This window comes from Salminus brasiliensis, chromosome 14, assembly GCF_030463535.1.
Source record: "Salminus brasiliensis chromosome 14, fSalBra1.hap2, whole genome shotgun sequence".
Classification (NCBI taxonomy): domain Eukaryota; kingdom Metazoa; phylum Chordata; class Actinopteri; order Characiformes; family Bryconidae; genus Salminus; species Salminus brasiliensis.
The window spans coordinates 723139-740312 of record NC_132891.1 but is presented as its reverse complement, the minus strand read 5'-3'; the positions used below and the strand labels follow the sequence as shown (position 1 = coordinate 740312).

Genomic DNA, 17174 nt, shown 5'->3' with positions numbered 1-17174 from the left:
ACTGGTTAAGTGTGTGTTTACTGGTGTAGCTGTACTGGTTGAGAGAGTGTGTGTTTACTGGTGTAGCTGTACTGGTTGAGAGAGTGTGTGTTTACTGGTGTAGCTGTACTGGTTGAGAGAGTGTGTGTTTAGTGGTGTAGCTGTACTGGTTGAGAGAGTGTGTGTTTACTGGTGTAACTGTACTGGTTGAGAGAGTGTGTGTTTACTGGTGTAGCTGTACTGGTTGAGTGTGTGTTTACTGGTGTAGCTGTACTGGTTGAGAGAGTGTGTGTTTACTGTTGTAGCTGTACTGGTTGAAAGAGTGTGTGTGTACTGGTGTAACTGTACTGGTTAAGTGTGTGTTTACTGGTGTAGCTGTACTGGTTGAGAGAGTGTGTGTTTACTGGTGTAGCTGTACTGGTTGAGAGAGTGTGTGTTTACTGGTGTAGCTGTACTAGTTGAGAGAGTGTGTGTTTAGTGGTGTAGCTGTACTGGTTGAGAGAGTGTGTGTGTTCAGGCACAGTGTGTTATGAGAACCCCTATGCCTGCGTCGCTTTGTAAAGTGTAACTATGAATTATGCCTCTTTATCTCAGTCTTTGTAGAAGCTGAGCCTTCAGTCTTCCACCCAATAACTCTGGGGTGGTCTTCTCCTGAGCTACATTAAAGGACTGGCTCTCCTGACCTGCAGGGAACTGTGTGTGTGTGTGTGTGTCTGTGTAACAGAAGAAAGGCAAAAACAGGATGCACGCCAACAGTGTTGAGATTGTTCCACCACTGCTGGTGAAGAGTGAAGGTTGTCATCAGTGAAGAAGCTTTTCTACAATAAAAACGTTCAACAATAAAACTGCTTATCAGCTCACTGTGTGTGTGAGTGTGTGTGTGTGTGTGTGTGTGTGTGTGTGTGTGTTTGCTTATCAGTATCTGTTTGAAGTGGAAAAAAAATAAAATCAAACACAGAAAAGGAGCAACGGAACCCTACACAACTGAGGTTCTAGCACACACATACACACACACACACACACACACACACACACACACACACACACACACACAGCTCAGCCGAGCTCAGGAGGAACTACAGGAGAACCGTGATTGTTTTGAGATCCTCTGTTCCTCTCCTCCTCTGAATGGGAGTGAATGGGAGTGAATGGGAGTGAATGGAGGTTAATGATGAACTGATGAGCCGTTGCTTCCTCCACACTTTACTTCACTCCAAAAGAACCTGAATTTTCTCTCCATGGCGACTGTATCAACTTCCCCAAACAGGATCATAATCTATTCAGCTCTGTACAGCAGCTTCCTCTCCTTTCTTCTGCAGAAACATTCTTTAGGACGAAGTGTGAATGCACTTTTTGTCTTCGGACACTTTCAGTCCCTCACAAAGCTAAAGTTTCCGCTCTTTTCACTGCGGCGGATCCTCTCAGGACTCAGCGGTAATGTGATAGCTCTGACTCAGAGAGGAGCTCAGGAGAGGAAGAACACCCCAACTGTAAATCATCAGATCAAACACAAATCAGAGAGATTTCACACAAACATCAAATGAATCATAATAATAACAACAACAACAAAACAACAACAGCAACAACAACAACAACAACAATAATAATAATAATAATAATAATAATAATAATAATAATAATTAGGGTTGTCCTGATCCAGTGGACAGGGATCAGTTCAGGCATATTTTATTGGATCGGGTACTGGCTATTTTAATCCCAGTCTAGTTCCGAGTCTTGTAAATATTTGAGTGGCAGACGCATCTGGATGCAGACATGAACGATTCTTAATTGATTACATTTTCTGAATAGTAAATGATAACATTGATAACACCTCCACAGCTCCACCCTCACAGCCTCTCCTCCTCCACATCCATTCTGCAGCTTCACCCACACAGCTTCACCCACGCAGCTTCACCCACTCAGCTTCACCCACACAGCTTTACTCACACAGCTTCACTCACTCAGCTTCACCCACTCAGCTTCACCCACTCAGCTTCACCCACACAGCTTTACCCACGCAGCTTCACCCACGCAGCTTCACCCACGCAGCTTCACCCACTCAGCTTCACCCACGCAGCTTTACCCATGCAGCTTCACTCACTCAGCTTCACTCACTCAGCTTCACTCACTCAGCTTCCCCCACGCAGCTTCACCCACTCAGCTTCACCCACTCAGCTTCACCCACTCAGCTTCACCCACACAGCTTCACCCACACAGCTTCACCCACACAGCTTTACCCATGCAGCTTCACTCACTCAGCTTCACCCACACAGCTTCACTCACTCAGCTTCACTCACTCAGCTTCACCCACACAGCTTCACTCACTCAGCTTCACTCACTCAGCTTCACTCACTCAGCTTCACCCACACAGCTTCACTCACTCAGCTTCACTCACTCAGCTTCACCCACACAGCTTCACCCACGCAGCTTCACCCACTCAGCTTCACCCACTCAGCTTCACCCACGCAGCTTCACCCACGCAGCTTCACCCACGCAGCTTCACCCACGCAGCTTCACCCACTCAGCTTCACCCACACAGCTTTACCCATGCAGCTTCACTCACTCAGCTTCACCCACACAGCTTCACTCACTCAGCTTCACTCACTCAGCTTCACCCACACAGCTTCACTCACTCAGCTTCACTCACTCAGCTTCACCCACACAGCTTCACCCACGCAGCTTCACTCACTCAGCTTCACTCACTCAGCTTCACTCACTCAGCTTCACCCACACAGCTTCACTCACTCAGCTTCACTCACTCAGCTTCACCCACACAGCTTCACCCACGCAGCTTCACTCACTCAGCTTCACCCACGCAGCTTCACCCACGCAGCTTCACCCACTCAGCTTCACCCAAGGAATTGTGGGTAAGGGTGAGAAAAACACTCTCTTGATTAGAGTGAAGACAGAAGCACATCTGGAAAAGAACCTCAAACACACACACACACACACACACACACACACACACACACACACAGAAAAAAAAACAGGAAATTGCAGTCTCTCAATCAGAGTGGAAATTCTGGGTGATTTCTGTGATGGATGGTAAAAGCGCAGGTGTGTGTGTGTGTGTGTGTGTGTGTGTGTTCATGTTTTGGAGAAAACGGACGCTGTTCAGTTCACTCAGCAGGTGCTGGACTAAGGCCAGACTGAGCTGTGATTGGTCGGATGCTAAAACAGAGAAACCTGATCCGGTTCTTCATCAGTCCGGACTGATCCGCTCTGCTGACCGAACTCCAGCCCATTCCCCCAGCGCTGATTACACACACCTTCAGACAGTCCACTCTCCCCAGTTTGGCCAGGCCTCATTTCTCATCTCGCTGGATTGCTGGGTTCTCAGTGTCTGAAGCTTCTCTGTGGTTTTAACCCTCTACCTGTGTGTGTGTGTGTGTGTGTGTGTTTGTACAGGGATCTGAGCATGAACAACATCAGTGAGATCCAACCCAACACCTTCCAGAACCTGCCCTTCCTCACCGAACTGTAAGTACCACTGAGAGTTACTGGACCGGGTTACTGGGTGAGAGTAGAGCCTCACGCCAGAGCCCTTTATTTATATGAATATAATTATATATATTTATCATATATGATTTTCATTATAAACATTTATATTCATTCCAACAATGTTTCACTTGGTCAAAGGAAACCATCTACACCAATTAACTGTAACATTAAAACCACCCGCCTACGGGACACTGTGCTCTTCGGCCGAGCTTTTAAGGCTGTCAGTTTGAAATGGAAATGTATTAGAGATGGTAGAGAGAGGAAGAGAGGAAGAGATCTCTCTCTCACAGTCACTCTGGGGGAGTCTGAGGGAATCCCAGTGACTCTGGGGGAGTCTGAGTGAATCCCAGTCACTCTGGGGGAGTCTGAGGGAATCCCAGTGACTCTGGGGGAGTCTGAGTGAATCCCAGTCACTCTGGGGGAGTCTGAGGGAATCCCAGTGACTTTGGGGGAGTCTGAGTGAATCCCAGTCACTCTGGGGGAGTCTGAGGGCATCCCAGTCACTCTGGGGTAGTCTGAGTGAATCCCAGTCACTCTGGGGCAGTCTGAGTGAATCCCAGTCACTCTGGGGGAGTCTGAGTGAATCCCAGTGACTTTGGGGGAGTCTGAGTGAATCCCAGTGACTTTGGGGGAGTCTGAGGGAATCCCAGTGACTCTGGGGTAGTCTGAGGGAATCCCAGTGACTCTGGGGGAGTCTGAGGGAATCCCAGTGACTCTGGGGGAGTCTGAGGGAATCCCAGTCACTCTGGGGGAGTCTGAGGGAATCCCAGTGACTTTGGGGCAGTCTGAGGGAATCCCAGTGACTCTGGGGGAGTCTGAGGGAATCCCAGTCACTCTGGGGGAGAAATCCCAGTGACTCTGGGGGAGTCTGAGGGAATCCCAGTCACTTTGGAGGAGTCTGAGAGAATCCTAGTCACTTTAGAAGACTCTCTGGGGTGCTTTGAGTGACTCTGGGGGAGCTCTGGGGGGCTTTAAGTGACTCTGGGGGGACTGTGGGGGGCTTTGAGTGACTCTGGGGGAGCCTGAAGGACTCCCAGTCACTTTGGGATACTCTCTGGGGGGCTTTGGTCTCTGAGGGTGAAGTGGCTCAGTGCTGCAAGGCAATGGGAGGTAAATGGCAGTCAGATTTAATTGGCTGGTTTTCTCACACATAGAGCGCCTGACCACGCTCGGAATCCACATCTGCTGTGTGTGTGTGTGTTTACACGGCTAATTTGTGTATTTTCACACGAAACCTGTGTTTACAGTCGGAGACGCAGTGAAATTGAGGAGCAGCGGGTGGAGAATAAATCATTTACACACAGACTGAGCGCTCTGTTTACACCAACAGCCTCCAACCCTGCAGTGTTATAACACCTTTATAACACTCACCAACCCTTATGAAGCCAGTGGGTGGTAATGACAGGTTAATGCTCTGTTCATAAAGTCAGAAAGTGCTGAAGCTGAGTGTTTATAGATCCTTTATAAGTCATTAGTTTAGCACTGATGTGTTTATTAATGAGTTATTAATCCTAATGGATTTGAGCCGTTTAAAGCACTGGTTTAAAGTTCTCTTCAGATCAGACACCAAACATTTCCTAAATGACCGACTGAATCTGGGGTCAAATGTCTGATTTGCTGTAATATAGTAGAGCTATGAGCACGGCGGCGCTGCAGGGCGGCGCTGAGGAGCACTCCTCTGTTCTCTTTAATTCATTATCAGGAACATGAGATATTTAGGGATATTTAGGTAAAAGGGTGAAGGTCGTCCTCTTGCTGCGTTTGGGCCAAGCCGTTAGTGCATCACTTTGATTGACAGCTGCCAGAGAGTGTGAACCTACCGCAGTGCTCTGGACCCTTTCCCACACACACACACACACACACACACACACACGCACTCCTGCCATAATAAACCAGCACCAGCAGCTCTGCTCATATGGAGCAAATTACACACACACACACACACACACACACACAATTTGTAACGTGTCAGGAACACTCGTCTAAAACTCGCCTCTATTCAGAGTTAATCTGAAACAAGCAGCTGGAGATGAAAGTCTTGGTTACTTGTGGGGTTTACCTGTACAGTCTACCTGTGGAATTTACCTGTGGAATTTACCTGTAGATGTGGATTACTTGTGGGGTTTACCTGTAGAGTTTACCTGTGTGGATTACTTGTGGGGTTTACCTGTAGAGTTTACCTGTGTGGATTACTTGTGGGGTTTACCAGTAGAGTTTACCTATGTGGATTACTTGTGGGGTTTACCTGTAGAGTTTACCTATGTGGATTACTTGTGGGGTTTACCTGTAGGCTTTACCTGTAGGGTTTTCTGTGGGGTTTACCTGTAGGCTTTACCTGTAGGGTTTTCTGTGGGGTTTACCTGTACAGTTCTCATGACATAATTACCTGTGAGGTTTGCTTGTAGAGTTTACCTGTGGAGTAAACCTGTACAATTTACCTGTGAGGTTTACCTGCAGGCCTTGCTGAGTTGTGAGATTCCATTGTGCAGGTTTATCTCAGTTGTTGGAGTAAACTGGAGTGCTCAGGGGTGAAGAGTGAGGTGTATCACCCTGTGGAGTGCAGATTACAGACTGCTGTTTTTCACCCTCAGCATTTCTCTCTCCCTGTCATTAATGACCTCAGCGCTTCATTCACCCAGTTCAGCTCATATCCTCTGGTTTATGGCCTGTAATTACTGTGTGTGTGAGTGTGTGTGTGTGTGTGTGTGTGAGTCAGTCCTGCAGGTGGATTATACCTGGTCATTAAAGCCGTTATCACTGCTGAGAGTAAAGACTGTTTACTGCAGAAGGTTATGATTAGCGTTAAATGCTACACGCTAGGCGCTAACACAGTAAACAGTCTTTACTCTCAGCTGAACTTTCCTTTCACTGTTCAGGTTAATGAGCAGGTGGGCTGGAGGGAATTATGGGCAATGCAGTTCTGGTTAAAGGCAAAGCGTTTTGAATTGAATACATTTTTAAAATATTACACTATTACACCATTGCTGACAGCTTGTCTAGTCCCTGTAGAGAAGACGTACTGCCAATAGAATAGGACTCTCTGCAGCAGATCATCATCATGACCCTATTGGCTCCATGCTGCCTAATAATGCCAGGCGTGGACTAGAGGGGTATAAAGCCCCCCAGCATTGAGGAGCTGTGGAGCAGTGGAGGAGCTGTGTTCTCTGGAGTGATGGTGGAGGAGCTCCATCCAGTACTTTTGGATGGGATGAGGTGGGGCTAATGAATGCTCCTGTCGATGAATGCAATCAAATCCTCACAGCAATGTTCCTCCTCCAAAATCTAGTAGAAAGTCTTCTTCTCTGGACAGTAGAGACAGTTACTCCAACCATTGATTTCAGAAGAAACAGTGAAAGAGGAGGTGTCCCAATACTTTTGTTTCAGTCTAGTTTTAATTTGTGAGAAAAGAGAAACTGAAGTGTTTAATGAGGAGGCTGATGAACCTGAGCAGGTAAAACACTGCTGATCTTTAGAACATAACAACAGAAACTGCTGCTCCACTTTTCTCTCTCTCTCTGTCTCTCTCTCTCTCTCACACACACACACACACACACACCTGCCTACGTAAGGCCCACAGGCTGCTGTATCTCTCTGTAGATAAGGTGAAACTCAGCCCATCGATTTTCCACTAAAACCTGATTTTATCCAAAAGCCTGATTCCAGTTCTCCTCAGAAACCAGAGTGTGTTCTCACACACTCTCACACACATCAAACACACACACACAGCTGATCTGATCTGTGTATCACTGCAGAAACAGAAGATCAAAGAGGCAGAAATGGAGATAAAATTCTCACAGTGATGAAACAGTTCTGCAGCTTCACTCCTGAAGAACCTGAAGCAGTTAACCCTCACAGCTCTGCCGCCCCTGATGGTGATGATGATGACAGTGTGAACAGTGATGATTATGATATTGATGATTATGACAGTGATGATTATGACAGTGATGATGATGACAGTGGGGACTGATGATTATGATGGATGATGATGATGACAGTAGGGAGAGTGATGATTATGATGGTGATGATGACAGTGGGGAATGTAATGATTATGATGGTGATGATGATGACAGTGGGGACTGTGATGATTATGATATTGATGATGATGACAGTGGGGACTGTGATGATTATGATGGTGATGATGATGACAGTGGGGACTGTGATGATTATGATGGTGATGATGATGGCAGTGGGGACTGTAATGATTATGATGGTGATGATGATGACAGTGGGGACTGTGATGATTATGATGGTGATGATGATGACAGTGGGGACTGTGATGATTATGACAGTGATGATTATGATGGTGGTGATGATGACAATGGGGACTGTGATGATTATGATGGTGATGATGATGACAGTGGGGACTGTAATGATTATGATGGTGATGATGATGACAGTGGGGACTGTGATGATTATGATGGTGATGATGATGACAGTGGGGACTGTAATGATTATGATGGTGATGATGATGGCAGTGGGGACTGTAATGATTATGATGGTGATGATGATGACAGTGGGGACTGTGATGATTATGATGGTGATGATGATGACAGTGGGGACTGTGATGATTATGATGGTGATGATTATGATGGTGGTGATGATGACAATGGGGACTGTGATGATTATGATGGTGATGATGACAGTGGGGAGAGTGATGATTATGATGGTGATGATGATGACAGTGGGGACTGTGATGATTATGACAGTGATGATTATGATGGTGATGATGATGACAGTGGGGACTGTGATGATTATGACAGTGATGATTATGATGGTGATGAAGACAGTGGGGACTGTGATGATTATGATGGATGATGATGACAGTGGGGAGAGTGATGATTATGATGGTGATGATGACAGTGGGGACTGTAATGATTATGATGGTGATGATGATGACAGTGGGGACTGTAATGATTATGATGGTGATGATGACAGTGGGGACTGTGATGATTATGATATTGATGATGATGACAGTGGGGACTGTGATGATTGTGATGGTGATATGATGACAGTGGGGGCTGTGATGATATTGATGATGATGACAGTGGGGAGAGTGATGATTATGATGGTGAAGATGACAACAGTGGGGAGAGTGATTATGATGGTGATGATGATGATAGTGGGGACTGTGATGATTATGATACTGATGATGATGACAGTGGGGAGAGTGATGATTATGATGGTGAAGATGACAACAGTGGGGAGAGTGTTGAATATGATTGTGATGATGATGATAGTGGGGACTGTGATGATTATGACAGTGATGATTATGATGGTAAAGATGACAACAGTGGGGAGAGTGTTGAATATGATTGTGATGATGATGATAGTGGGGACTGTGATGATTATGACAGTGATGATTATGATGGTAAAGATGACAACAGTGGGGAGAGTGTTGAATATGATTGTGATGATGATGATAGTGGGGACTGATGATTATAATGGTAATGATGATGACAGTGGGGACTGTGATGATTATATTGGTAATTATGAGAGCAATGACAATGATATTGATGGTGATGTTATTGACTGTTATTATTATAAAGGTGATGATGGTGAATGTTGTAGCGATGATGGTGATGATCATGTTTATGACAATAATGATGCTGATGACTGTGATTATGACAGTGATGAGGATGAAGGTGATGCAATAATGATAGCTCTTATTTTCATAACCATAATTACATCATCATTCTCAAAACAATCCTTAACGCACTTTGTCATCTGGATTAAGGATGGAGCTAAGTTCTGCAAGGTGATGGATCAGCAGAACCAGCTCGGCCTTCCAGTGTAAAGTGGTGGTGATGTGTCCTCAGGAGCGAGATCAGAGTTCTGTGTCAGAGGTCAGTGTAGAAACAGTGAAATTAGTCCAGAGCCTTACAGGAGAACCCAGAGGAACCATATGTGGCTCAGGCCGGAGGTCACACCGATGATAAATACATCCTGTAGAAGAGAGACTGCTTCGGTCAGCAGGTCAGTTTCACTCTGAAAGGCAACCCCCCTCCTTCACCAACCCTCCACCTTTAGATCAAGCTTTCTGCAGGTTTCACCTACAACCCAGATCCATCACCCAGCTAATCAGCTCTTCTGAAAGCAGATGCCCAGGTGGGCAGCTTAGTCTCAGAAGTCTGCAGGATGGTGTATCTCTAGGTGGAGGGTTGGAGACTGTTCTGGATAATTTGGGCTAAGTAGCGTTTCTCGGTTCCCTCTGAAATCCATGCTGAAATCCATCAAACTCACAAAGCCATGACCTCATCAGACAGTCAGGAGCGTTTGATGGATGCATTGCATGTTTGTAAATAAAGCCCAGAATCCAGCGCTGCAGACATTTATCAGTTCTGGCCTAATGGCTTTTACACTCAGCGCCGGGCAGTAAACAAGCTGAAGCTTCGTCCAGGGAGTTTGGACGTGGTGGTCTGGCGGAAATGTAGTAAAACAACGGTCCTTCCTCTACGTGACTGGGACAGAGCACCTCACAGCAGGAGTCACTCTGACCAGGCCAGCTTAGCAACCCGATCTGAGACAGCGTAACACCCTCTGATCCCTGACCAGTAACAACTGTCTGCTGACCTTCAGCACCCTACAATAAATCTGAACTACAGTCTTTACCCGACAGAACGTTCATCTCTGACCACAATACACATGAAGAGCCAACGGTTTGAATGAGAGTTTGGTATAGAGGCACTCTCACGGACCACTGATGTTTATTTGGGTTTATTCAATTGTTATATAGAGTTAATTACAGGTAGACACTCTCACTGACCACTGACTTTATGTTTATTTGGGTTTATTCGATTGTTATATAGAGTTAATTACAGGTAGACACTCTCACTGACCACTGACTTTATGTTTATTTGGGTTTATTCTAATGTTATATAGAGATAATTACAGGTAGACACACTCACTGACCACTGACTTTATGTTTATTTGCGTTTATTCTAATGTTATATAGAGTTAATTACAGGTAGACACTCTCACTGACCACTTCATGTTTATTTGGGTTAATTCTAATGTTATATAGAGTTAATAACAGGTAGACACTCTCACTGACCACTTTATGTTTATTTGGGTTTATTCGATTGTTATATAGAGTTAATTACAGGTAGACACTCTCACTGACCACTGACTTTATGTTTATTTGGGTTTATTCTAATGTTATATAGAGTTAATTACAGGTAGACGCTCTCATTGACCACTGACTTTATGTGTATTTGGGTTTATTCTAATGTTATATAGAGTTAATTACAGGTAGACACTCTCACTGACCACTGACTTTATGTTTATTTGGGTTTATTCTAATGTTATATAGAGTTAATTACAGGTAGACGCTCTCATTGACCACTGACTTTATGTGTATTTGGGTTTATTCTAATGTTATATAGAGTTAATTACAGGTAGACACTCTCACTGACCACTGACTTTATGTTTATTTGGGTTTATTCTAATGTTATATAGAGTTAATTACAGGTAGACACTCTGGCTGACCGCTGACTATATGTTTATGTGGGTTTATTCTAATGTTATATAGAGTTAATTACAGGTAGACACTCTCACTGACCACTGACTATGTTTATTTGGGTTTATTCTAATGTTATATAGAGTTAATTACAGGTAGACACTCTCACTGACCACTGACTTTATGTTTATTAGGGTTTATTCTAATGTTATATAGAGTTAATTACAGGTAGACACTCTCACTGACCACTGACTTTATGTTTATTAGGGTTTATTCTAATGTTATATAGAGTTAATTACAGGTAGACACTCTCACTGACCACTGTCTTTATGTGTATTTGGGTTTATTCTAATGTTATATAGAGTTAATTACAGGTAGACACTCTCACTGACCACTGACTTTATGTTTATTAGGGTTTATTCTAATGTTATATAGAGTTAATTACAGGTAGACACTCTCACTGACCACTGACTTTATGTTTATTTGGGTTTATTCTAATGTTATATAGAGTTAATTACAGGTAGACACTCTCACTGACCACTGACTATATGTTTATGTGGGTTTATTCTAATGTTATATAGAGTTAATTACAGGTAGACAATGCAGTTTAGGTTCAGCAGGAGATGGACTGAGTCTCTGTGGTCTGTAGAAACACTGGGTAGCTACGATGCAATTTGCTGTCTCCAGCAGCATGTTGGGGGGTGGGATGGGGGGCTGTTCTGAAAATAAAAACACAAAAGACAAGTCAAGGTTGAGTCCGTTTGCCTTTCCCCCGCGGGGGCTGTCATGTCGGTTCTGACAGGAGGGGAACGAGTACCATGCAAAACAAATGTCTTCACAGCTGGAACGGAGAATTAGTCAACAAACAGCGTCCAAGAAGGTACATAAATACAGATCAGTGTTATGATCAGATGTCAAGTGCCATACACATGGATTTGGGCCTGTGTGGAAAAATCAGACCCTGCTGTGCTGCAGCCAAGCGTCGGGGGAAACTGAGGATATAGCAGTGCACTGCCACGAGCGGAACGCCTATCGGGTTCTATTATTCTTTCTCTCTGCTCACAATATTCTCCTCGGTTACCACTGCAATTATCTCTCCGCAAACAAACCCAAATTAAAACCAAAAAAGAGGAGCATGATTAAAGTTTTACGGTATTTTGGTCTCCAATGAGGCGTCTAAGAGAAGACAGATGCGTAGCGTGGGGGGCTAATGCTAACCAGCCCTCCCGCAGGTGCTGGCTTCTGCTCCCTAAAGTCAGCAAAACCTCTGGCCTCCGACCGGACCCTCGCTGAGAGGAGCCGAATGCCCACTGCAGCGGCCGTATACAGAGTCCACCCAGTGAAACTCTGCGCTGGAGGTCTGCACACTCTCTCTGAGCTCTTCTGCAAAACCCGACTGGTGGAACATTCAGATACTTTCTTTGTTTTGTTTTTTTCCCCCTATTTTCTTCCCAGTTCCACCACTATCTAGAACTCCCACTCAAATGATGCTGCCAGTTCTGTTAAAGCTAGGTCTTCCTCTAAAACACATGAAGCTCCACCATCTCAAACTGCTGCAAACACAGTGCTGCTGGGGATCAACACACTTAAAGGAGAATGCTAACTGCTAATTCTTTTAGGACAGCTAACAATCACCCATACCGGGGGAGAAGTGAGGACACTGCTGTCTGATCCCACTCGTCCATCCCAACACCATGTAGGCTTCTGCTAAACTGCTGTTGGCTGAATGGGTGGGGCTAAACTGCTGTAGGCTGAATGGGTGGGGCTAAACTGCTGTAGGCTGAATGGGTGGGGCTAAACTGCTGTAGCCTGAATGGGTGGGGCTAAACTGCAGTAGGCTGAATGGGTGGGGCTAAACTGCTGTAGACTGAATGGGTGGGGCTAAACTGCTGTAGGCTGAATGGGTGGGGCTAAACTGCAGTAGGCTGAATGGGTGGGGCTAAACTGCTGTAGGCTGAATGGGTGGGGCTAAACTGCTGTAGCCTGAATGGGTGGGGCTAAACTGCAGTAGGCTGAATGGGTGGGGCTAAACTGCTGTAGGCTGCAGGAAGTGTTTTTAAACTTTATTCTAAATGAAAATTTAATTTTAAACTAAATATCATTGCATTTTTCACCCAGAGTTTGTGGGTGAGGTGAGGAAGGCCTCTGATTGGTCAGTTTCATGGCTGAGTCTCAGACAGGAGCTGCTGCTGTTTCTAAAACCTCTGAAACTAAAGTGTAGTAAAACAGACGGCTGTGTGTGTGTGTGTGTATGCATACGTGTGTATACCAGCTGTTTTTTATTTGCGCACCAGATTGATGGTGTCACACGTGAGTGTGTGTGTGTGGTGAAGGTGCTGATGTTCAGCAAAACACACACACACACACACACACACACACACACACACACACACACACAGCTCTGGCACATTAATTTACTGAGGTCACGACCCCACTGTGTCTTCAATCACACACACTTTCACCTTTGAGTGTGCTGTGTTCACCCTATGCTCTGGACTTTTCTCGCACTTCAGCGGAAAGCACTCCTACACTAGCAGAGTGAACACACACACACACACACACAGCTGGTTACTGGTTTTACTGCTTTACTGTTTACTTATTGTCCGTTTCTGCTACAGTACGGCAGAACACACTCTTTTACAGTCTCTTAAGTTCCAGATATTAAATAGGTACTGTATGTGTGAGGTTCACACTCCCCAGGTGTTATGATGGTGGGTTTACCTGCACTGGGGTTCTCACACTTCTTTACTCCAGAACAGTGAATGAAATCTAGATGGGTCAGTCTGAGGGGAGATTCTAACGTGACCATTAAAGAAGGAACTCTGAATCGGATTAATTACATTAATTAAAACAGATGAATATGTTTCAGACCTATATAAGAGCATATTAATGGTTTAATTTATTATTTATTGATTATGATGACCTGTCAGTGTTTATGCTTGACTTTACAGTTCAGCTCGGTCCAGGTGGGTCTGACCTGTTGACTGGTACTGTGAGTTTGGGCTGTCTGGGTATTTCAGTAGTTCAGAATTTTACTCTCTGAATCTGAGGATCTGTCTCTGGGGGACAGCACCTGGCTGTTAAATCTCTGTCTCTCTCTCTCTCTCTCTCTCTGTGTGTGTGTGTGTGTGTTTGTGTTTTCGCTGAGCTATAAACCCTCAGCTGCAGAGTGCGGTCTGGCACAAAAAGTGTTACACACACTAAACACCAGACAGGGAGATGTGTGGGGGAAGGGGGGGGGGGGGTAGCAGCCACCCTGAAACCTGAACTGTGCTGTGTTCTAGATAACAGTCTAGAGTAATAGAGTGTCAGAAACCACATAATCAAATCTACTTGAGACATTTAGGACTGTGTTCATCTATGTGCAGGACTATTGGGCTACCTTAGTGTAGCAGCAGGACTTTGGGGTTGTATTAGAGTACCATGAGGACTTTGGGGCTGTATTAGAGTACCATGAGGACTTTGGGGCTGTATTAGAGTACCATGAGGACTTTGGGGCTGTATTAGAGTACCATGAGGACTTTGGGGCTGTATTAGAGTACCATGAGGACTTTGGGGCTGTATTAGAGTACCATGAGGACTTTGGGGCTGTGTGAGAGTACCATCAGGACTTTGGGGCTGTGTAAGAGTACCATGAGGACTTTGGGGCTGTGTGAGAGTACCATGAGGACTTTGGGGCTGTGTGAGAGTACCATGAGGACTTTGGGGCTGTGTGAGAGTACCATCAGGACTTTGGGTCTGTATGAGAGTACCATCAGGACTTTGGGTCTGTATTAGAGTACCATCAGGACTTTGGGGCTGTGTGAGAGTACCATCAGGACTTTGGGGCTGTGTGAGAGTACCATCAGGACTTTGGGTCTGTATTAGAGTACCATCAGGACTTTGGGGCTGTGTGAGAGTACCATGAGGACTTTGGGTCTGTATTAGAGTACCATCAGGACTTTGGGGCTGTGTGACAGTGTACCATCAGGACTTTGGGTCTGTATGAGAGTACCATCAGGACTTTGGGTCTGTATGAGAGTACCATCAGGACTTTGGGTCTGTGAGTGTGACACAGTACAAATAAGCTATACAGTCACATTGCTTGTTAGCTCCAGTAATAAGCATTCTTCAGCCAGCAAACATCCTGATTGGTCCACTGAGTTTGGGGTAATGGAAGCTCGGAGTTTAGACATATTTCTTATCTAACACTCAAATGACCTGTGTGATGGACTGATACTGCAGGGCAGTGTGTCATGAGACACCCTCCAATCCTCCATCAGCCGATTTGTTTGTTTGTTAAACTGATTGATTGATTGACAGTGATTAATATTTACACTCCAAACACTGCAGAAACACTTCAGCACACTGTACACACACCCAGGGTAGAGTGAAAGCAGGCCAAGGACTAACACTGCATTCATCACACAGTGTGTGTTCTGCCATGAGCTATGTCTGTGTGTGTGTTTGTGTGGCGGGGTGGGGGTGGATGGGGGTAGGGGTAGGGGAGGGGGAGGGTGTTTGGCTCTGCTTTTAGAGAATGCAGAGACACACAGAGCTGAAGCAGACCTGAGATATCTCGGTGTACTGGGAGAGATCCTGATTGTTCTGCAAAACATCATCACAGTGTGTGGGTATAAAAGTATGTAAATGACCCAAAGTTATTCTTGTGCAGGAGGCTTTCTGGAAACCAGCTAAAGACCATCAGTGGCGCTGCCCTCCATGGCCTGAAAAACCTCAAAGTCCTGTAAGTAAACACACAAACACAACCCAAAGTCCTGTAAATACTCTTATACAGCCTCACAGTCTTAAATGAACGCTCACCACTCACAGACTGCAGGTACTCTCACGCAGCCCTTAGGTCCTGCATATACTCTCACAGCCCTTAGGTCCTGCATATACTCTCACATCCCTTAGGTCCTGCATATACTCTCACGCAGCCCTTAGGTCCTGCATATACTCTCACAGCCCTTAGGTCCTGCATATACTCTCACAGCCCTTAGGTCCTGCATATACTCTCACGCAGCCCTTAGGTCCTGTATATACTCTCACAGCCCTTAGGTCCTGCATATACTCTCACAGCCCTTAGGTCCTACAGATACTCTCAAACAGCCCTTAGGTCCTACAGAGACTCTCACACAGCCCTTAGGTCCTACAGAGACTCTCACACAGCCCTTAGGTCCTACAGAGACTCTCACAGCCCTTAGGTCCTACAGAGACTCTCACACAGCCCTTAGGTCCTACAGAGACTCTCACAGCCCTTAGGTCCTACAGAGACTCTCACAGCCCTTAGGTCCTACAGAGACTCTCACACAGCCCTTAGGTCCTACAGAGACTCTCACAGCCCTTAGGTCCTACAGAGACTCTCACACAGCCCTTAGGTCCTACAGATACTCTCACACAGCCCTTAGGTCCTACAGATACTCTCACACAGCCCTTAGGTCCTACAGATACTCTCACACAGCCCTTAGGTCCTACAGATACTCTCACACAGCCTTTAGGTCCTACAGAGACTCTCTCACAGCCCTAAGGTCCTACAGATACTCTCACACAACCCTTAGGTCCTACAGATGCTCTCACACAGCCCTTAGGTCCTACAGATACTCTCACACAGCCTTTAGGTCCTACAGAGACTCTCTCACAGCCCTAAGGTCCTACAGATACTCTCACACAGCCCTTAGGTCCTACAGATACTCTCACACAGCCCTTAGGTCCTACAGATACTCTCACACAGCCTTTAGGTCCTACAGAGACTCTCTCACAGCCCTAAGGTCCTACAGATACTCTCACACAGCCCTTAGGTCCTACAGAGACTCTCACACAGCCCTTAGGTCCTACAGATACTCTCACACAGCCCTTAGGTCCTACAGATACTCTCACACAGCCCTTAGGTCCTACAGAGACTCTCTCACAGCCCTAAGGTCCTACAGAGACTCTCTCACAGCCCTAAGGTCCTACAGATACTCTCACAGCCCTTAGGTCCTACAGATGCTCTCACACAGCCCTTAGGTCCTACAGATGCTCTCACACAGCCCTTAGGTCCTACAGATACTCTCACACAGCCCTTAGGTCCTACAGATACTCTCACACAGCCCTTAGGTCCTACAGAGACTCTCTCACAGCCCTAAGGTCCTACAGAGACTCTCTCACAGCCCTAAGGTCCTACAGATACTCTCACAGCCCTTAGGTCCTACAGATGCTCTCACACAGCCCTTAGGTCCTACAGAGACTCTCTCACAGCCCTAACTCATACTGCAGT

The 17174-nt window shown here is 45.7% G+C and overlaps 1 protein-coding gene across 1 annotated transcript in view; it reads left to right on the top strand.

Annotated features, from left to right (window-relative positions):
* The window catches only part of lgr6 (leucine-rich repeat containing G protein-coupled receptor 6), a 63600-nt gene that overhangs the window by 21390 nt on the left and 25036 nt on the right, over nt 1-17174 (top strand). The window contains exons 2-3 of the mRNA XM_072696569.1: nt 3388-3459; nt 15591-15662. Coding sequence (XP_072552670.1) covers nt 3388-3459; nt 15591-15662 — 144 coding nt within the window. The remainder of the gene's footprint in view (nt 1-3387; nt 3460-15590; nt 15663-17174) is intronic.